General features: G+C 38.2%; 1 protein-coding gene across 11 annotated transcripts in view; it reads left to right on the forward strand.

Annotated features, from left to right (window-relative positions):
- The window catches only part of CEP112 (centrosomal protein 112), a 177,610-nt gene that overhangs the window by 71,203 nt on the left and 83,280 nt on the right, over positions 1 to 23,127 (forward strand). For all 11 annotated transcript variants that reach the window (XM_074847007.1, XM_074847009.1, XM_074847006.1 and 8 more), the window contains 2 exons: positions 3,019 to 3,126; positions 15,144 to 15,326. In XM_074847007.1, coding sequence (XP_074703108.1) covers positions 3,019 to 3,126; positions 15,144 to 15,326 — 291 coding nt within the window. The remainder of the gene's footprint in view (positions 1 to 3,018; positions 3,127 to 15,143; positions 15,327 to 23,127) is intronic.

Genomic DNA, 23,127 nt, shown 5'->3' on the forward strand with positions numbered 1-23,127 from the left:
TAGGGATTTTTCAGGAGTGAGAGTATAAAGTGTTAGTTTATACACCCCTATGGAACAACGTTTGTAATTTTCCACTTAAATGTGTGTCTCTTCCTACTCTTTTCAGAACGACTCTGTCTTCCGTTAATGAGGTCTTGTAATCACTTTGAGCCTAAACAGGGGCAGAGCCGTTGTGGCTGCTGGCAGTCATGTGCAGAGGACAGAAAAATCCATTTTTCTGTGCCTGAAAATTAATAGCAGGAATTTATGTAAAAAGATTTTAGTGTCTTAAATTCCTTATGGAGCAAACAATAGTTAAACCGTTGTCCCTGGGATTTTACAGATGCAGCACAATGAGTGAAATAAGGAACAGGTGACAGGTGATCAAAAGGAAGGGGAGAGAAGGGAGCATTTGCCTAACTTGCTCATGTGGTCGAAATTTTTCTACGTATTTCAAGCTTGTAATTCTACCTGACCATATACTCAGTTTTCCAACCTCACCTATCATAACCAAACCTTGCCATTCACAGGAGGATGCTGCAATCTGATATTGTAATGGATTTCTAAGCGTGTTGCCTTATAATTTAACAAATTATCTTTTTGTTGTTTTTGTGAAGTTTTTTTTCTGAAAATCTTCAACGAAAGTGAGAAATTACGTGAGGCATTGCTGATATTTTTAAGACCTATGCAGACAGCAAATAATAGAATTTGGAATTTTAAAAAAGCAAGAACAAACTTATAAAAGCAAGATTTTGTTCTACAAACTAGAACCGTGAGGGCGATGTGACAAATCCTACAGTTTTAATCCGAAATTTTCTGTGCTGTGAGTCTCCTCCAACTTACTCATGAATGACTTAATAGTATCTTATTTCTGCTCCAAAAGGGATATAGTCTAAGTCTAGAAAGACTAATAATAGTTTCATTCACTCAAAAAAACCCGGCAAACAAAACCAATCCAAAACAAAAAAATGTGCAAAAGATTGGAAAATTTAAAGTCAATTGTCATTTAAAAGTGTCTGCAGATTTTCTCTAGAATATTGCTGCGTTCTGGGAAATTTTGAAAATAAATTTTGCTGTACTCCAAGAATCAGCCAGGGCTTTGCTCTGTCCCTACTTGCATGTGAAAATACAGAAATAGTAAGTGATGACGTGTGATGAGCAGTACTGTTCTACAGGAACCGAGATTCAAGGAAATACATCAAAGAAAAACACTACTGAAGCTCTCTTCATAGCTTTGTCCTTTCTCATTCTTATTCATGCACATGCTCATTAGATAAATCACCTGTTAGAATTTTCCAATATGTTACAATCTATTTTTCTGTGGTTAGGTGGAATGTATTACTTGTAAAACAAAAACTGTAGTAGCTATAGCAACACTGTACTTTTAACTACACTAGAAATATTGGGCTTCTAAACCCATTTTTTTGGTGTGTGGTAAAGTTAATTATGGAGATAAGTAGGATGGAGTCTGGCATTTTCAGTTCTTGTAATCAATATTTGATTCGTTTGCTCTGTGACATTTTTTTGCCATCTGCTTCCTATTTTGTCAAGCTTGTATTAAGAGTCACCTGATGCCCATTGACAGGTCGTGGTACATTTTTAACTAAGAACTGCATTTTTTCTAATAGTAACTAACAAAAAGAGAAACAATACATGGGCTATGTCCTGGTACTTTAGATCTACTGTTTCCTGGGTTTAGCAAATAATCAAGAGCTCTCATTGCACTTGTTAGGTCACAATCATGTATTTCCTATGAGTAAAGCACAAAAGTCAGTAGAGTTACAGCATCTTTGCATATGTTTTTACGATTTCACTTTGTAGAACGTTTTTATTCTCTTAAAAATAAAAGTCCTTTGATAAAATAACAAGATCTTTTATTTTTGTTTTTAATCGAGCTGAGTAAAATATGGCTATGGACATGCAATTTGAGTAAGCTTGGAGGTGGAAGAAATTATCCATTGAAGTCCTTTTTCTTAATAGCAGATAGTAGCAGTGAGGTTCAAGAGCTACAAGGATAACTTGTTCCTTTCTATTCTATTTTTCCACTTTTTATCTGGCCAACTATTCCTAGTCCCGTATCTTCCTCTCTTGCTGCAGTATTTTCCAATAAAATGCTTTTCCCACTCTGAGTACTGCTATTTCTCCTCTTTCCCTGGCTTAGAAGTGATGTCCGGGCCGATTGGCAAAGACATCTGTTGAAGACAGAGCACTCCCTTAGGCCAAACAGGATTTTGGCTTGTGGTTCAGGAATTCGTGCGTTTCTTCTTTCGGTACAGCAGATGGACTTGTGGCAGCACTGGTCCTCCTGACAGCTACACCCCTTTGCTCTCTTTTTTTAGGGAGGTGGTTTATTTGTTGCTTGTGTTGGGACCTAGATCTAAGAGTAATTGATGAGTATGCACTGCAGCATAGTGCTGTGTGTATGTGCGTGTATATATATTCCCCTGGAAATATGCCTGATGTGCAACTAACAGTGTGCTTTTGATACAAAAGCCTTTGTTAATTGAGTTATGAAATTGCTTCCTTGATGCTGTGTGCTGGAATCTGTGGGACTCATTATTCATAGGCGATGACTATCTTCAGAGAACTTTACTTGCAGCCAAATAATTTTCTTTTAAGTTATTTTACTGATTTAATATAAACTTACCTTAAATGTGTACTTTGGGCACTGACACACATGATTTCCCTTGAATTTCCACAGGCAGTGTATTTTTGAGTGAAATATATTTGAGTCTTAAATATGTCTAGAAAGAATACTTAATTTTGATGGGATGTTCATCACTTGAGTGAAAAACTGAGCCAATACTTAGTAATCAGGGAGTGGCATGATACAGGTAATCACTATATCCTGAAGTAACTAATAATCCTGTAGTGACTGAATATTCATTTTCACTATGTACAAATAGTGTTATTATTATTCTCAGCAAGTTACATGCACCTCTTTGATGGTTTGCAAACAACTGTAGAAATGCCAGAACATTTCAAGTTATGCCTTTTTAAAAAAAAAAAATTAAATATTCCCTTTCTTTTGCCATGTAGATGGAAAAGGTTGAAGCAGATCTAAGCAGATCAAAATCGCTCCGGGAAAAGCAATCCAAAGAATTCTCCTGGCAATTGGAAGAGCTCAAGCAAAGATACGAGCAACAGGTCAGTCGGTTTGCTCCTTCGGGTGGAGGGGAGGAGGGACATCTTTTCATGCAGATGTAGGTCAGTTCCTGTGGCAGGCTTAATCCTGTTCTCGCTGTGCGTTGCCGTTCTTTATACAAAGACAAAATTTATAGGTATGCAGAGTTTATGCGATGGGGGATGGAGGGGAAGAGGCTACATAGAAAATATTTTTGTTTCCTCTTTGCAGTCCTCTGTACCTCTGACTTTCAAATTGTTTCCCAGGCTTACAGGTGGCAACACCTATTTTGATAATGGCCAGATGAAATTATTTAATGTGTTATCTATTTTTCTTCATGTCAAGAAACGGCATTTTATTCTTTTTATCATTTTTAACATGGGGAGTGTTCATATGAATGCTTGTTTTGGCCCACTGATGGTGATTTTCTTTATTGTAATGTAATTTCAGGGTTGGGAAATATTCAGGAAACATTTGGGTGGAGACAAGAAACTTGAGTTCAGTAGAGTTGTGAATTGTAAAGGGAAAAAACAGAAATAGAAGCAGACAAATTATTGCATGATGGAGACTTGAGAGCTACGCAGCTGAAACAGCCCATCAAACACTTGTGTGAGGTGGCACTTTGTCATGAAACTAAAGAGGTGTCTGTTTGGTAACACCTGTTAAAGGATTGAAAATGTTTTAATTACTGCAGAGCCATGATACGGTCAGCCCATAACCTTAAAGTTCTCTCTTATCAATGTTTTTTCATGGATATAAGTTTACATTTCCACCATGGAAATGTGGTTTCATTTCTGTTTATCTTCTGTGTTGGTACAAGGATGAAATACTGCAGTTGGCTTGTGGTACGAGACCTGCTCTGGTCCGTCTGGAAGGGGCTTTTTCCAGTAATGAAGGAACAAGATCACTTTGGTAGGTGTTGAGAGAGACCTTCGCCTGTGCTTGGGAGGAACAATAGTGTGTTTTGTGCATGGCTCTCTGAATAGAAGAGTTTGTTGCTTCAGATCAAAGTATTTTCCTTATCCTCACTCAGAATTTGTCAGCATTACTAATTGGGTTGCTGCCTGACAAAGGGTGAGAAGCTGTCCTGTGTGATAGTGAGATACATCTAGCAGGCATCTTGTTTAACTGGATGATACTATTTATGATTCTTGTATTTAATGATTCAGGAATAGTCTGGGATGCAGAGATACTGGGGGATTTTGTTTCATGCTTGCATTAAAGGTGAGGAAGTTGGATGTGTCAATTAAATGACATATTGACGGGAGGAGGATGGGAGGCGTTGGGGTTAGTTGGGCGTCTGCCTTAAGGTGGAATTTTTAATGGAATCTTATGTTCACATCACTTTAGTGGTATGCTTCGTTCACTTTTTTCTTTACAGTTCTCATAATTTGTGGTGTAAATTGTGTAATTTAAAGTCCGAAGTAAGCATTTATTCAAATATTCCCAGGTTTGGGAACATATCTACAGAGCTAAATACTAATCTGCAGTTCGTTAGATGTTGTGACATTCCTGTTTCTACCTACAAATGGTAATTTTTTCTTTCAGTATACATGGTAAGAGCTACCAAGCCATAGATAAAATCTTCTGCCAAATACTTGGCTGGTTTTGTGCACTAAAGGCAAATGATAATGCATAGTAGTGTCATGGTTTGGTTTTTATTTGTTTTCTTGTATCATCATGCCTATTATATTCAGACCTGGAGACTGGATCAAAAAAAACGCAAGAAATGAATGTCATAGTTAATACTTTTTTGGTGAATCTTTTTACATTGGTATTCTGTAACAATGTTGATATTGTGGTAAACATCAGTGAAAGCCTTTTCCACTAAAAGGAGATGTTTTCTGCTTCACTTGTATTTAGGATAGCTACTTTTTACTGTGAGAAAGAACAGCTAGACGTTATGAAACATCACTGAAGCCCAAGGAAAGGGTTTCAGCACTAAACAGCTAAACAATGAGAGCCTCAGAAGAATTTTCAGAGGAATCCTGTTTATGCCCTTTTTAAAAATTTATTTCTCTTCGTACTTCATTTGGAATGTTCTTTGAAAGCTTGTGAACATGAAAAATATGTGACCCTTCCTGCAGATTGCAATGGGTTATCATTGGAAACGATGTTCTTTTTGTATTGTCATTTCTGCAGCACAAAGCTCCTTCAGCCCAGCCATGGAGCAGTATGAGCTCAGTTCTTCCACTCTTAAAATTTCCTTTCAGTAGTTCCAACTTCTGTTTCTCTGTATTACTCTCTATTTATGCTTCAGAACTTCTAAACCATTTTTAAAGCAGACTTGTTTTACTGCATATTTCTTTGGTGGTTACTTGGGGAGGAATAGACTGATTTATACTGTTTAAACAGAGCGGTAAATTAGAATTGGTGGTGCATTTCAGCAGGGCTCTAGCAGTCAGGAAATAGACACCCAACCAAAAAACTGGATACTTTAGCTACCTGAGAAATGGAGTAATTGCTTTGAGATGTTCTACCTCAAGTGTCTGAATCTGCTAAATGGAACGTCTCCACAAAGGGAAGGACAATCCACCTTCAGATATATTTTGCGTAGGTTGGCATCGGAAGTGGCGGAGGTAGCGCTGACAGCGTTCTGGACAATTCGGTTGTCCAAAAATTTAATCAAGTTGGTAATGAAGAACCAAATGAACTGAAGTGTTTATCATGTTCTCCAATCTGAGAAACATCTTGAAAGTGTAGGAACTTGAGAGCTGTGGTTTTATCTCTCTGCTGTGTTTGCATGGTTGCCTGTGCTTCACAGGACTCTCCTTGAATATTGATTTCAAAGAGATTACTGGTGTGAACTGGACTGTTGGTTGTGGGGCTGAAAGATTGTCCTGCCTGCGGATTAGACATACTGATAAATATTGATAGTTATATCACTAAATAACCTAATATATATTGATTTTTTTTTCCTTGAAAAAGAATTAGGAAAAACCATACAAAACCATGGCAGTTAATATTTTGTTAACTTTTCAAACACACTAGAATCCATAATAAAGCAAAGAAGAAATTTTGCAGTATTTGGCTTCAGCTGTCACGTGTCATTCCTGGTTCCAGCTTCATCTGATGCAGTGCCACTTTCTTTTGAAGTATCCACTGAGAACACTCATAGAGAGAAACTGGTGGCTTTTTTTTTTCTTTAAATATACTTTAGCTCAACTTTGTTCTACTTGCAGCTGTTAGATTTGAAAGTATATTTTGAAGAAAAAAATAACTCCAGCAGCACCACAGTTCCTATCTGCTGGGAGCAGCTGCTTTCGGCACTTCAAAGCCAGTGGACACCACAGCGAAGGCCTCAGCCTTTCCTGCCTTTGAAATGGTTGCAGTATCTATAGTTGGGCTTTATGGCACAGTCAGCACAGGAAAAAACGTTGTTTGGTTTTTTGCACCCCCTCCCTTTTTTCTTTTTTCTTTCCTTTTTTCCTTTTTTTTCCCCCCTGCTTTCTAATTACATCCTCAGTTTAGCTCAAAATACCTGGGAAGTGTTTCTGACAAAGTCATTTTTCACAAGCTCAAATGTTTGAAAGAACATGTGCCCAAACTTTTCAGTTATGGATTTTAGGCAGGCAAAATCAACAGAGAAGTTAACGAATTTACTTTTTTTTTTCCCATATCTGCATCATTTAGGTGGTTTTTGAGAGCATGTCTCTTGGGGTGAGCTGTGGTACCACAGCAGAGCTCTTGTGGTAGAACATGGCTTCATGGAGGGACATTTTGCAGCAGGGTCAAGTATGTACTTACCTTCAGTTCAAGCAGATTTTCTTAAATTGTCATGAATGGAACACTTTCAGCAAACTTTTGGAGATCTTAGTGTTTAAGTGGCGTTAGCTTGTCCTTTTTTTAAAAAAAAAAAAAAATCACTGTGATCACTGTTACACCCTTTTTTTGTGCTATAAATATTGCTGAAGTGTTATGACTGAGTGATTGTGAAGAAGTTGAGATTCAAGGCTAGTAAGAGAGCCAAAGTCTATGAAATTTCATTTTCCTACTGGTGAGAACACACTATGAAAACAGTTGATGAATTATTATCATATCAGGATGGTGTTACTTGCTGAGTTATGGACATACTTTCTGAGATTAGACACCAACCTGAATGTATAAATAAGGCTTTTGTTTTGGTCCCTCTTTTCTTTAGTAGTGTTTATTCCATTTTAAAATAATAATTATTTATGCTTCCATAGCAGAGTGGAAATCTATTACATAATAGCTGAAGAATCTCCATGTATCTCAGGAAATCCTTTCTTGTGACATTTATTGTTGGGTTCTGACTTCTGTAAAACTTGTGAAGGAATAATTAGGGTTGTCATCTTGTCCTATTTAGCCAAATAGGAAAGAAACAGGACACCTTCAGAAATGTTTTACTAGGTATTTAACAAAACCACTTTGATACGATGTTAAAGATGAGAGAAATAATCTACACTTTTAAGTCTGGAGCAAGACAAAGGTGTGGTTGAGCTTAAATAAGCCTTTTATATTAAAGAAAGAGAGGTACAGAAATGCAGAATCAGTTGGTTAAAAGTGAAAAAAGAATGGCTGTAATCTTACCTGCCAGCAGCAAGGACAAGTATCCAAGGTAGTGTTGGGAAATTGCTCTTATTTTAGCAGTGTGCTGGAGCAGAGGAAAATATTCTTAGGAGGAGAGGAAGAATATTCTTTAGATCTTTTCTGTATGTCTCTTATAACTTTCTAGTGAGGTTAGTTAAAGAGAGCGAGGTTATCTCAGGTAAAATATGAATTTTGTAATCATAACCATTTTTTTATACATAAGTATATATATCTAAAACCAAACATTCAGTGCTAGCAGTGCCATCTAATATTAAGGTTCCAAGCACAATCTCATGCTCAGTTGCTTAAAGATATTCTAAAGTGTTATTTAGATTAACATTTAATGCTTGGGCATCCCCTCGGCTAATTTTTAGCTGTTTAACTTTGTGCCAAGGGATTTCAGCAGTATTTGGGCGATCGAGGCTGTAATGATGTTTTGCTTTTGCTTAAAATTGTAGTGATAATTCCCTAAAACGCTGGAGGTAGGGTATTTTTGACCTGGGTGTATTCTTTCTGAAGGTAGGGTAGTTGTGACCTGTGTGTGTTTTTGTATTTTTCCTTGAAGATCCACTCAAGTGTGTTTAGATAATAAATATTGTTGAATTCAGATGTTCAAGAGTTCAGGAGCTAAATGTTCTGAAGAGTCTTACTGAAAATTTCCATGGCCTCTCCGGGAAATGGAGCAAAACAGTTTGTGTATGAAAGAGTGGTGTAAAGGTTGTGACCTTGTGAGAGAGAGGGGAAGATACAGCGTAGGTAAGGAATAGAGTAAAAAGTGGAGATTAAACCAAGAAGTTGCTGTGACTTAAGGACGGGACTTGGAAGGGAAGGTCGTCAGGGAAAATAAGTCCTGTCCATGAAAAGAATTTGTGAGTGGCTGTGAAAAGCCCGTGCAATGGAGCCTAGAGCTATTTAGGCTGACAAATGTCATTCTGTCCTGTGGGTCAGGAGCACTGGGGAAGCAAGTCCTGCAGAAAAGGGATCAATCAGAGGGTTGGTGTGGGCTGAAGGGTCCGTTGAGCATGAGTTGGCTCTCCAGGAGCCAGCGTTCCTTAGGACCTCCTGCTTTAACCGTGGCCACTCTGCCTTTCTGAGGTAGGAAGGGGGGAGGATGAAATGCTGCTTCTACATTGGACGTGTTGAGTTTACAGTCCTATTGTGCTTATTTGGCGTATTACTTTTAGCTCAATTCATCTTCCAGCTGGTGGTCTCGTCTTCAGAACTGCTACAAACATCATCAGTCCTATCACAAGACACAGTCACCGTCTGTGCACCTTAAACTCTGACTCCAGCCTTCAGAGGCATTCAGCTGGACACACTAATAGAGATAACAAGATTAACATTCAACTTGCTTTGTCCCTGTACCTTTTCTCACTTAAGAGTTCCTGCCACTGCACTTACATCCTAGCTTTTCTTCTGGCCTCATTCTTCCTTTTTTGTTTCTTTTAGCTTCTTTTTGAGCAATCTGTTACCCACTCAAGTGAAGAAAACATTTGCAAGGACGTGCTCGAAATACCGTATTCCTGAGACAGACCAATGTTCCAGGCAATTCTTAGCTGTACTTTAAACAGTCCAGTTATATTCAGAGACTCACGATCCATTTTTAGTTTAGTTTTTGTAAAAAGCTTTGTTCCTCTCCTCTTTGTCTGTAGTCTAAGATAATTGAAATACAGTCTGTTCTTGCGTGGAGGCCAAACGAGCACGTTAGCAGAGGCTCTACATTTCTCATGTCATCAGCAACAAGCTGCATAAATTTCATTTAATAAATTAATCTAGGATGCATAGATGTTTCCTTTGAACCATCCTTACACGCAGATGAATGCCATTTGTGCAGAATATCTGAGGAATAGTTTCTTCAATCATTCACATCAACTTTTCACTTTACAAAAACTCACAAATGGGAAAAGGATATGAATTTAACCTCCAAGTGAAGAGCGTGTGGAAATCTCACTGTACCGTTGCTGTTTACAGAATTGTTAACCAGACAGATGGGTATTTACATTGTCTCCTTCAGGCATCTAACTTGTGTGTGATTCAGAGTTAAAAGCCCGAGCTCCCTGTATAGTCAACAGAATCAGCTTTGGCGGGAGGAGGGAGAGGGGAGACGATTCCAGGAACATAAATTGGTGCCTGCAGTAAATAGCAAGTCCGGCTGCGAACGCCTTTGAAGCTGGTTCTCAGTGTTCAAAGAAGGTCCTTGGATAAACTCTGAATCCCGAAACAAAGACTATGTACAGTAAATTCTGTACCAGAGCCTGCTACAAACAGGCATTTGCAGTGACTCAAGGTATATCAGTTTGAAAGAAATATTTCTGTTTGCAGACCACATTGGCTTTCCCGGAGCAGGTGGGCTGGGGAGTGGGACCCACTGATGTTCATCACAGCGCTAAGTGTGATTTAATCACAGGGATGTGACTTCATTGCCAGTATGTTGGTGATTTAAAACCACATTTACTCCTGGCAGGAGGATTGGGAAGTTAGGAGGATTGAGGTGAGGTTTGTACCGCCCATACTTCAAAAATATTAAAATTCTGGAAGACCTTTGTAAGTAAAAAATTTACAGATCAGGTGTATTTTATATACATATTGAGTTACATATTATGTATATAGATATACACCTCGTGTGTGTGTAGATAGATATAGATATATATATAGTGAGGTATATATTTCTATATAACCACTCAGGTATATTGTTGTAGCGGGGGGGATAAATCAAACTGCAGTTTGGTTAATAGATCAGCTTGTCTCTTTTAGAGAATTTCTTGCAATTCTTAGTTTGCAGTTGAAATATAGCTATTAGTGGTTGATTATAAGGTGAAATATAACAGGAAACATGGTTATGCCAATGAAATTGTTGCAGCCTGTAATGAAATAGAAAGTAAAATGCATTTGCTAGGCATGTACATAACCCTTCATGTATTTGATATATAACTGCACGGATATATTTTGCACTGTCCTGTTTGTCCTTGACTCATTACAGCCCTTCTATCTTGGGCATATTTTGTGTTCCAAATTATAGCAAAATATCAAAAAAAAATGTGTACTTTTAAGATTCATTTCATTTATCTGCTACAGAGTAACTCTGGTATGCTCCCTCGCCTTGCAGTGAAGATTCCTCTTTTCTGCCCAAAGTTATGCTAAGCCAGAGCCCAGCATGATTAATACTCGATTCTCCAGCCTGTTATATCAGATTACTTTTAGAAGCAGTGTATTTGCAGAGATGGGTAATCCCCATATCCTCATGAAACACACACGTTTATTTATAGTCTTAGGAGACGGAAAACGCTAGATTTTACCAGAGTTGTAATTTGGGCATAGATCATGTGTTGTATGCTGGGCTGGGCAGAGGTTAGGACTGGTTTTGAGCAGAGCAATGATAATAAAGACACCTGACTTACAAACACTCTTAAATGCCTATAAAAGGTATTTTATACAAATTGCTGAAAAATAGATGTGTTGTATGCATGCTGTATGAGTGAATTTAGTTCAGTTCTTTGCCATGACATGTGTAACTTCTTGGTGGCTTCTCCAGGCCTCAGAAGTTCAGTCATGCCAAAATAGCGCTAATAAAATCATCCTGCCATGCAAAACTATATTTTATATAGGTGTTACTTACAATATTTCTGGAATTGTGGACATAAATTTACATGAATTTTCATACTTTGGTGTCAAATATTTATTGTAGCAGCTACATTTTTCAAAGAGGCAGTGAGCTAACTAATTTCCTTTCCCTCCTTTGGGGACTATAAAAAGAATTTCAAAGGCATACTTGTTCTTGAGAACAAGTTGAAATTGTTCTAAAATTGAAAACCCTAAACTTAGTGTGTGATGTAAAAGCAAAAACTGGATAGTAGTAGGTCTTGTCTATATTAGGGACTTTAAAATGGTATTTGCTGATGTTGATCATATTACAAGTATTCAGCTTCTGAAAATATCTTCTGCAATCAGCAGGCGATTTACTGTAGATCTTTGTTCTTCAGATGTACAAACTGAACCAGCGCTAACGACATGGTTTCACTTCGAGTCTGTCTTAGATAGTCTCTTGTTTTAGCAGGTTGTTCTAAAGCACCTCCTCATTTAGGGCCAGTTCAGTCTGCCACCGTGCAGCAGCAGCTCTGGTTGCCCGTGTCCGGCGTAGGGTGGGCACGAGCCATGCTGCCAGATTTGTTTGCCAGTCAGTCTGCGTGTATGTGTGCATTTGTGCTAGTGAGTAGCAAAAAATGGTCACAGTTCTTGGATTAATCTGTCTTTAGCTTTTTCTTACAAATTTTGTCTTCTCTGCAAGACTAAGTAAATATTGTTAAATGTCAGTTAAAAGCAGAAATTTAAAATTAAATGGTGTCGTTCTGGTGATGGCTTCATAAATCAGCTGTTGGCTGTTACCTTGAATAGGGTTCTGTCAAAAAATGAAGAATTCCTGTAAGAGGAGTTCATAATTCTAAAATACTTGTATTACTTGGTAATAACAGTATTTCATGGTAAGAACAGCTATCTGGGGTCAGACGGTCCTGCTTGTTTTAGTGTCCAGGCCATAGCTGGAGATAAGAACAGATGTGCACAGAAGAGAATAAGAGAATCTCATCTTTGGGAGAGCAAAATGAGGAAAATTCTAAACCACAACGAATATGATCTGATTATGGTAATAGGGCGCCCACTACTATTTGATGAGTGTATCTGTTCAGTGTCGCCCCTAATTCCCATTGTGAATATCGTGTTGCTTGTCTGCCTGAAATGTATAGCACCTAGTCTGTCTCCTAGACACTGATGTACTGGTTTTGAGCAGATATTTTAATGTAATCTGATCAAGTGCTAAGCATCTAGGGGTAGATAAAGGTCTCAACATGGTACAATTTTTGAAGGAGGTGATTTTGTTATATCATTTATAAAGGCGCGCTCTACCTCAAAGAGGAGGCAGAATCTATACTGACTTATGAAGAATTAATATAGTTTTCATGAAGCTTCATGTGAAGAAGTAGTCCTGTTGTTGCTGAAATACAGAATGTTTTCGGTTGGTTTTTTTTTCCTTTTGTTGGTATACATGAATTTTTTCCTTTAAAAAACCCCCAACAAACAATACAAGAATGAGAGAGGGAGGAGTGGAAGAGAAACCATAGTGCTTGGCAGCAGTTCTGAGGAGAACAGGAGGTTCAGTGAGTGTTCACCAGTGCAGTCAAATAGCTACTCAGACACTTTGTGTTATTTGTGCAGAAAAGCACATTTTGTTGGTTACAAATGTGGGGTACTTGTTAATATTCATTAGGGAAGGTGGGTTTTCTAGGTCTTTGAACTTGAGGGGAGAAAATGCTGTCATCCCCATCCTTTCTCTCCTCTCCTGTCTCTCCATCTCTGCTCCCTGCCAGAAATCTCTAAAAAGCAAAACAAAAACATCATGGGGAATGCTTTGCTTGAAGTGGTGAGGGGTTTTTCTTCAACAAATTTGCCTTTTATGAAACAACTGCCCTCACACTTCTCTTCCCACATAGCAGACTGGGAGGGACATCCCTCCTGCATGCAGAAGGTCCGGTCCCTTTTAGCTCTTTGCACCTGTTAAATTCAGAAATGTTGTCTAGAATATAACTGCTGTACGTGAAGATATTACTAAATGTAATTTGAATAAACTGGTGATGTACATGTGTATCCTGTAACTGGTTGAAGAAGCAGGATCTGTCCCTTGTCCCCTTTGGGCGCACATTCCCTGCCCGCTGCCATTTCTTGTCTTCACTTAAAAAAGTGAAAACCTAAATAATTGAAGTTTCCCACAACAAAGTGTTTTACCCCAGACCTTATGTGACACAACCAGCTGAAAGTCCAGTAAATAAGAAAATCAAATGTTTGAATAAAAAGACCTCTCTTGTTGAGACGATTTCCTTTTAATCAGGTCTGATTTATGAAAAACTGCTAAACGTTTTTTCCCATAACTTAGGCAACGCCTTTACAATTATTCTAGGGAGCAAGAATTCTTTCACTTTGGCACAATAAGGACACTGCTAGCATGTGAAAAGAAACCAGTTTTGTGCTCAAACCTTGGGCAAAAACCTGACTTGAAGAACTTTGTGTAAGGATCCCAGGCCCAGTACAGATAATATATGCTTCCTGGGGGGTTAACTCCTTCAGGGACTTCAGATGTTGTTAATGAGCTCTTTAGTATTATTAAATAATGTAGATATGTTAAACCGTAGAATATTGCATCTGTTCTACTTGCTCTGTTTTCGGAAGGATGCTCCCGGCTGCAGCACGGATGACATATTTCACTTTTACACCCAGAATACGCTGATCCATAAACTGAGAAAATGCTTTTTTTTTTTTAAACTCCGCTTCAAATTTTAAACCCCAAAACCACGCAAACAGCTAATATTCTTCCAGAATTGAATCCTACAGCTTTAAGATAAGGTGCCGGGGCGCTCTCAGCGCACACACAGCCGGCTCCTCCCGTTCTTTTTTTTTTTTTCTCACGCTGAAAATAACCCACCATATTCATAAGAGCAGGCTTTTTTTTTTTTTTTTTCTTTTTTCCACCCCCCCCCCCCCCCTCTCCGAAATCCACCAAAACTGAAGAAAAATCCAAGTGACTGTTCTTAGCAGCTGTGTGGCCCGGAGTTCAGTGGGGAAGCGGCTTCCTGCCGTCCCTATTCATCACCTGCTTCAAAGGCCGCCTGGCTGCTCCAGTGTGCAGGCCAGGTAGGGTGCCATTGTGCGCAGGCGGGGAGGATTAGTATCAAAGCTGCGGCAACCAGGCCCTTGGTCTCGGGCTGCCATTCAGTCTAGCGGGGAGAGGCTAAGACTGGCCAAGGTCACAGCATCCAGTGTGGTGCGGACTGGGAAAGGATCCTGAGAATAGAGGGCTTCTTATGAAATCATGGTGCAAGCTTGCAGCACAGCAGGTGCCCTTCTGGAACACATACATCTGTTTATGTTGGGATAGCGTAGCTGACAACGGGATAATAGAGCTTTGTTTTTTATAATTTTCTTTCTTTTTTTGATTAAAAAAAAAAAGAACTGTATATGCGGCAGCGTTGAGGAATATTGAAGGAAGAGCTTTCGCTTTGGAAATCATAAAGAAATCTTTAAAAGATTTAATTGCTGGGGTGGGGGGGGTTGTGTGTGTATCCTTAACCGAAGGGGAGAGCAGGCTGCCTATTAACCATTTAGGATCCTCAGCCCTGCTGATCAGCAGCAGCAGGGTACAGGGGGGACCGTACACAGAATGCGACAATGCAATTTTTTTTTTTTTTTTTTTCCTTGTACGCTCCGACATTTGTACCAACAAATTGGGTAAGGATGCGCTGGATTTGCTCGGTTGTCTCCATTGTTGGAATTGTCTGGAGGAATTCAGTCACGCTAACGGTGGCTTTTTAAAAGGTGAGGTAATAGTGACGTAAAAATAAAATTGCCAACTTGATGAAATTAAGGGGAAAATTAAGCTGTAGACGAGTTGTCATGACGACAAGGATGTTCTATTGATGAACTGTACTCCTCACTGTCCAATCAGATAGTGGAGCTGAAGCTGGAGCATGAACAGGAGAAGACGCACCTATTCCAGCAGCACAACACAGAGAAGGACTGCCTGGTCCGAGACCATGAACGGGAAATCGAGAAACTGGAAAACCAGCTTCGCGCTGCCATGGAAGAGCACGAGAGTAAAACTCAAGAATGCAGGAAACGAGATGGACAGGTAATGATCAATAATGTTTGAAAAGCGTACGCTTATTAGAAAATGCTAATAATGAGTGTTTCCTGTTTGCCAGCATTGTTGGTGATGCACGCTGTGTGAGCATTTGCGAAACTGGCACATAAACGTGATTTCGTTTTTCTTTTTTCTTTTTTTTTTCCGCTTTCCCCCCCTCCCTTCCCACTGCTGAATAGGGCTTTAACTGCAAAAACCACAGGTAGCCAGATTAAAAATCCCATGGTGCGCTATAACTCGGCCTATTTATAATCTTGTCTCATTTTCTTTCATGATGGATTTGTTTAAGAAAAAAAGGTATCTGTTCTTCACCCCCCCCAGCCCTCACACTCACCCCTCCTTTTCTCCTTCCTGGGCAAATCCATATGAATTATATCTGCTTCATTTGTATGCTTTTTTTGTTTTAAATCTCTGCAGGTAACTCACAAATAGGTTTATTTCATTTTGTTCATGTCTCTTTGTTTCAGTTTTGTATTCTAGATTTGCATTGTGTGTTTGGCTACGTATGTCGGATATTTGATAAGATGATGTGGGTTTGGGTTTGCTTGCCATCACGTTTATTTTCCTACACACACACGTACCCCTCCCATCCTCCATCTCTGTGGTCACTGTTGGAAGCCATTTGGCAGAATAACCCCCAGCTGGGGTAGCATTTGACTCTTCAAACTTCTGGATGAAATGCACACTGTCAGCATGGAAAATGATCTTTATGAGTTTTCAGTTCAAAAAACATCTTACTGCATTTTTTCAATATGTTTTGTAAGGATGGCATGGTATATTTTCCTAAGAGCCTATATTAAAAAGGCCTGCAATGGCAATATTTAAAAAATTAAGGTGATTTTGTAGTTTAAAGAGTAGTCAGAAAATATTCTTTACTAATCAGCATTAGAATTACTTATCATGCATGGATTATTTCATACCAAAACTGGACATTTTGGTAGGGCATCTTTAACGACATATGTTTTCCGCGCACCACCGCCTTCCCTATGAGATGTAAGACTCTGACATTGAGGCATTTTCACTTTACTTCCCTGTAGACTAGTAGGCTGTATGTTTTACTGGCAACTATAATGTAGTTAAGTGAAACTGAATATTTAATTTTTAAATTATTTTTTTTCTCTTTGGACGACTTAGACTGTATCAAAATCTGGCTTAAGTAAGTCTATTGAAAAACAAATGGCTTGTTGGGGGAGGATGAGGGATATATTGCAGAGCCAGGACGTGTTTTTCCATTTCCACCATTATGGTTTTCCAAGAAAAATGAGAGATACTTTTGTGAGAACGCTCATGAAGAGGATATTCAGGTGGCTTCTGAAAACTTAAACCTGGCCCTTTATTCCCCACTTTATTGAAAGAGTGAAGACTTAAATTGTTAAAGGAATTGGTTTTTATCTTTGCTTTTTTTTTTTCCTTTGGCCCGAGGTAGATGTATCTGAACTATACGGGTATTTCTGAGTGCCTTTTCAAAGTTGTATCGTCCTCTCACCTGCATTCGTGATGTTGTGTTTGCGTGCAAAGGCAGAGCTGTAGCACTCAGGTTAAAAAACAGTCTTAGAATTACATAGAATTATTCTGTCTACACGCCAGCGTTCATTACAATTAGTGTATTGCTCTGTGTAACGCTGAATACAAAGGTAAAGGCACTATCTTAAGCTAATACAGAGAATCTGGGAGTTGTCTTGTATATCTCTCTCTTTCGTTCTGTTGTGGGACATTTCTGGCAAAGATTGGAGCCCAAAGTTTGGTTGTGTTTTCTCTTTGCAATGGGATATGTAATGCTACTACAGGTTCTGTGTAGAAAGCTGGAAATTATCTCAGCTATTAGGAGAATCTGAACAGTCTGAATAGCAAAAAAATTTGGCCTTTTACAGGGCTTTTCTTTGTAGCTTGAATATCTCTGTAAAGTCATTTGAACATTGCTGCCATGAGAATGACATGTAAATCAGGGAAGAAAATGCGGTTGCCTTTGACTAGAAGAGCTGCTGTTTATTTAAATTCTGGTAAGAATCTATCAGCTTTCAAGGACGCGTATTTTTTCCATTTTGGAAAATAAATCGTTCTTCATTCCTTCCTCTAGTCTTTGTATTAGAATTCACTTTTGTCGTTGCAGTGAGCTCAACAGACAATACCGGTGTTTCTTATGGAGTTATGGCACATATTTTTTCATAAAATTTTTTAATCTTTGCATGCGTTTACTAAAATGCGTGTTTTGGGCATCTAACATGACTAATGGCCAATGTCCTTTATGAAACATTTGGCAGTCTCTTAACAAAGATATCACAGTGATTTAATAAGTTCACGTAGACATAGCTTTTTAAAAACCTGATAAATTTGAACCATGTTTGACAGCACTCATTTTTAGGACTGCTTTATATTACAGCAGGTGCGATGAACCAGGTGAAGAGGCCATTTTGCTTCGCTAATTGAAAAGTAGATTTGCTGGATATTTCAAAAAATTTAAATAATAATTAGCGTTAATCACGTATGAGTAACTTGGTTTGAAGGACCTATCTGTTCAATGTTTGGTGAATGATGTGAAAGCAGCTATTAAAGGTATTCCCTGTTGTTCTTCCTTAAATCCTTTTCCATATGAAAGAGTAGCGAATGTTTAAAAAACTTATTTCTTATTACATTACTAAAGGCAGCTATGACTGAGTACTGCGGAAGAATTTATTATACTGTTACTGAAAAGATTTAATTATTTTTTTATTGCATATCCAAGGTCTTTACTTTCATGTAGGTCTTCAGCTACTGTGAAAGTATACAAAATGGTTAGATTTTATTAAATATGAATACATGTATTAATGCTTTAGTAGGAACTAAAGTATAAAAATTAAGGTTTTAGTGCATTGTCAGATTTTAATTAAATCTAAAATAATGTTACCGCTTCTTTGAAATAGAAGTTTAATATATTTTCAGGAAAGGAACTTGATTTAAGTGGATCACCTTTTGTATTGCTGATGAATTTCTGGATAACAATTGCATTCCACTTTAGCTCTTGGATTTATCCATTTCTAGGAGGCTTGCTTTGATTTTTTCACCTAGGGTTGTAATGCTCGGGGAGGAGTAAATTGACATGTAGGTCAATAAAAGTCAAAGCGGTACAAAGGCTTTTATACCATGCTGTGTTCTTGTAGTCTTTTAAATCCTATACGTTTTCTATGAACTGCCATAATATTGTTATTCTTTAAATAGTAGCTAATAATACAGGATTTTTTTTAAAAAAAGAGTAGTTTTGAATCACTACTTCTATTTAATTTAGATTTTTTTATATTATCTGGGTTTTCTTTCAGAGCATTTTTAAGCTACAGTTTTGTTGGTCATTCGTTCCCCATCTCCCTAAATAACTTTAGTTTATACATTAGTTCACAAAACAGGGAACAACTTGGATGATAGAGATCTTCCTTTTTGTTTTAATGAAAACAGCCTTCCTACTGAATTGGCGATTTTTCTGAAGCAAGACTCCTGATGACAGAGAATAATACATCTAGTTTGCTTCTGCCAGATAAGATAGCAAGGTTAGGAAATTTTAATAACCAGTGCCCGATGGGCTGTGGTGCCGGTTGTGCCCTTATATTTTCCCTTTATCCTGTGAATGTCATTCTCTCCCCAGCATCTGACACGTGCCCTCAACCATTTCAAAGATTTTCGTGTTCCAGCTGCTGTAGAGTTGGATCATTTTCATGCTTGTTCTTTGACCGTTGACCTTTGGGCAAGAAGAAGGAAAAAATGTACCTCTGTAACTTCAGATATAGCACTTCGCACCAAAGCGAGAGGAAGAAAGTTTCCATGAGGAAACTGAATTCTCTTTCCAAGTTCTGTTATGAGATAATTGGCACGTCCACTGTTTCCATCCATTTGTAATTGGGTCAAGAGTAGCTCAAATGCTGAGACGCGTTTTGCCAGTATTTGTCGTTGATGTCACAGTATTTAATTTCAACATATAATGTTTATGCTCTCAAAAAGGAGGCTGCTTTAAGAGAAGATCACTGGTGTTTGGGGGTGTCTTAGGGCTCTTAATAAATCATTATTACTTGGGAAAGGAAAATCTTAAGCAGTTCAGAAGTCATGCAAACACCCCCATTGAGAATGAAGGTTGTTACAAAAAGACAAGCAGGCTGGCGGTAGTAAGAAGAGTTAATAAGGTAATTTCCCATGGCCGAAGTATCCGTTTCTTTTTTCTTGTCTTGCTTTTTGCACTTTCTATAATCCCCTTGGCCTTCACCATCATGGTTTGGTTTACCTTCTCAGAAATCCTTCCCTGGTGCTCAGTGTATAGGGCATCTTTTCACTTCTTTTCTGGCTTCTCCTTTTTGAAAATTTGCTTCTTTGCACTTGTAAACATGATCTTTCACAGCTGTTGCTTTGCACCTGGTTTTGTCTGAATTAATTCTGAGCTCTTTGAGCTTCTTGAGTTAACAATAAAAAAAGCCAAAGCAGCAATGATCATTATTTTCATTCCAGCAATGATCATTATTTTCATTCCAGCAAATCCTTGGTATATGGTTATGGTTCTGTATAGATAATTACTGTATCAACAAAGTGGGGGGAACAGAAGAGATTTATCTTGCCTCCAAATATGTAGTCAGTCTGAAGTGGTCTGATGGAGAGCTTTATCAACTATTGATGGTAGAAAATACAGAAAAAATGAATAGAAATATTATATTCTTGTTTAATGATAACTAAATACTCCAACACATGCACAATTTCTGTCTGTTTGTGAATATTGTTGTAGCAGTAACTTTTCAGTACTATACTAATACAGAAGGATTTTTGGGAGTATTTGTTTCACAATAGGAGACTCTCTTAAACTTTGATCTGAGAGAACTTGTTGTTACTGTACAGAGAAATCACTGGTCATCTCTTCTCCTTCATGTAATTGTTTCAATATCTCCAGTCACCAGTTTCCACAGGGTTATTCTTTGAGTATCAGCGGAAGCAGTTTGCTTGATTGTGTCTGGAGGGTAGAGATAGACGTGGCCTGTGAAACATTCAGATGTTGATGGTGCTACTGAAGTCACTTCTGTGTACAATTTTGAGTAAATAAATTCTATGACTAATTTTTTCTTTGACTTCTTTTTCTTTTCTTTTCTTAATAGAAGATGTCTTTGGCATTGTTTGCTATGCCGGCTTTCTCTGCAGACAATCTAAATCATGGAGTTGCAATCTAAATATTTGTTTGTTGTATTTTACTTGGAGAGTAGCTATTGGGCTGACAGTCAGACTTCTGTAGACAGACAGCTGTTCCCTTTTAGCCTTTCCTAAACAAAAGCTTTTGGCTACATTGCAGCATGTTTAATTTTACCACCAGTCAACCCAGGATAATGATGTAAAATATTTAAAGTACCAAATATTTGTTGCAGCACTTGTGTGGTTTCCCTTGATTGTTATTCATAGTCAACCGACTCCGGGTTGGGATGGATCCCATTGATGGGGAATATCTGCTGAAGCCAAGGATCTGCTGGTGGGTCCTATAGAGATGCTCAAACTGAGCTCTAAACTAATAGCGTAGCTGTGAAGTTGAGAGTTCAGCGAAATGGCCAAATGCACCACTTTCCTGGGGAAATACTCACACACAGTCCCATATTGGGCTCTGCTAATCAACACAGCGAGTATCAGCTGTACTTGAGAAAATGTAGAGGAGCTGTGGGAAGAATTTGGGCTGCAGCACAGACATAATCTTTGGGATTAGAGGGAAAAATGAGCCTTTGCTCTAAAACTGAAGCACGCAGACTTCATCCTCAGGGACCCCTCCACCAAGTACCCCCATCAAGGCCTCCTGTGCACCTTCCCTTTCCCTGCTCAGATGAAGTCACCTTGCCATGTTTGTTGTTTTGTGTCAAGCACTCCGCTTCTGGTCCCCACTTCTAAGCTGCTGCTTCTGTTTGAGATGCCTTTCAAAAGACTGTTGAACAAGCTATAAACATCTGCTGCTTCCTCGCATAATGGAACCATCAAAGTGTTCTCGTGCTGTAGTGGGTGATCATCTGTGATCTCTTCCACGTTTCTCCTTGACTCTCACTTTTTACACTAGGACTGAAATTGGATAGTGAGGAATTCAGCGCAGGAGGTGTGGCTCTACTTGCTACTCTGTCCTTTTATACTTCAGGTTGTTCAACATTTGAAATATTTACTGAGACATTTTCGGAAGCTGTACGTAATGGTGCATAAATTATCATTTGCTGATTAAAAATGTTAACTTGGCTTAGGAGACAACTGATATTTTGTGCTGTCTACAGTGTAAGTAAAAGAGAAAGCAGTTGCCATAGAAACTAGCTCATCACATAAGATGAACTCTGATTCCGAGGTGGAGTTCTTTTCAGCAGAACAGACTTTCTGTTTGTATAAGATGAAATTGAATATATATGGTAGTTACTAGTACATTGTAATCAACATTTTATATTATTTTTTGTTTTAATTTTAAATACTGGCAGCTGAAAAGGTAGAGTGTATAACTTCACTTGTGTAGGGGCAGAGTGTATATCATATGGCAGTAATTTCATTTATACCAGTACTCTTTGTTTAGGAAAAAGTTATTCTTTCCTGTATAGCTGTTAATAAATACAGAATAATTTCTCTGGGAAAAAATGAGATCAGTCTTGCTCATCAGCAGGGTAAAGGATCTTTATGCGAGTTTTTTAACATATACACTAGGTGTGGCTTTGCATATAGGGTTTGTGTGTGATAGTTACAATGAATGAGTAACACAATAGATATAAGTAAGACAATAAGATATACATGGTGTCAAATTATTTTTAAAATTAAAGTTATATAAAGGAATACTGAAGCCATAAATGATCAAGCACATTAGTAAACACGAAACAGGTGATAGTAACTGCAGCATTTGAGATGATGTAATATAATTTCTAAGCAGAGGCAAAAATACTGTGTTACTCTGCAGAAATGGTCAACTTACAATATAAGCTCTTGATTTGGAAATAAAAGGATCATGCACCTTCTATGTGTATGGCAAAGCCAGACTCTAAAGTTGCTTATTGATATTACCTTCAAGTGTATGAGTCTAAATCTTCTCTTTTGAATGTAATTTCTGTGATATTAGATTGTTCCAAATATTACAAGTAAACTTGTTTGGTAAATATCTGCTGTACAGAGAAGGGGATGCTTACAACATTCTTTAGTTATGTTTTTTAATTATTTTGAAAATTGCTTTTTAGTGTTATCTTACAATTTACTTGAGAGAGTTGTTGAATAGAAGGAAGTTGCCTTCTTTTAGTCCTTAGAACAAGTACAGTAATTTGGAAGACAGCAGTGATATCTACTTCAAACATGGCACTGAATGGCTGAAGGAACATCCTCTAACAGGAGATCAGGATTCACATTGAAGCTTTTTCACAGCATCATAGAATAATTTGGGTTGGAAGGACCTCTGGAGGTCATCGTGTCCAACCTCCTGCTCAGAGCAGGTCTAACTTCAAAATTACATCATGTTGCTCAGGGCCAAGTCCAACTGAGTTTTGAAAACCTGCAATGGTGGAGATTTCACAACCTCCCTGAGCAACCTACTCCAGTGCTTTACTCTAATGCATTGTGAAATTTCTTTTCCTTTCTATCAAGTTGGAATATCTATTGTTACATTTTGGATCTGTAGGTTCTTGTCCTTTCACTGCCACCTTCAAGAAGTCTGCCTCTTTCTTCTCTACAATTCCTTACACTCATCTGAGGACAGCAATTAGATTTCTCCTTGGTCTTGTGTTTTCCAGGCTGAATAAACCTAGTTTGGTGAACTTCCTGAAGGTCCTAGTGGCCTGTTTCTCCAGCTTGCAGAGTT

Source organism: Strix aluco, chromosome 21 (assembly GCF_031877795.1).
Source record: "Strix aluco isolate bStrAlu1 chromosome 21, bStrAlu1.hap1, whole genome shotgun sequence".
Classification (NCBI taxonomy): Eukaryota; Metazoa; Chordata; class Aves; order Strigiformes; family Strigidae; genus Strix; species Strix aluco.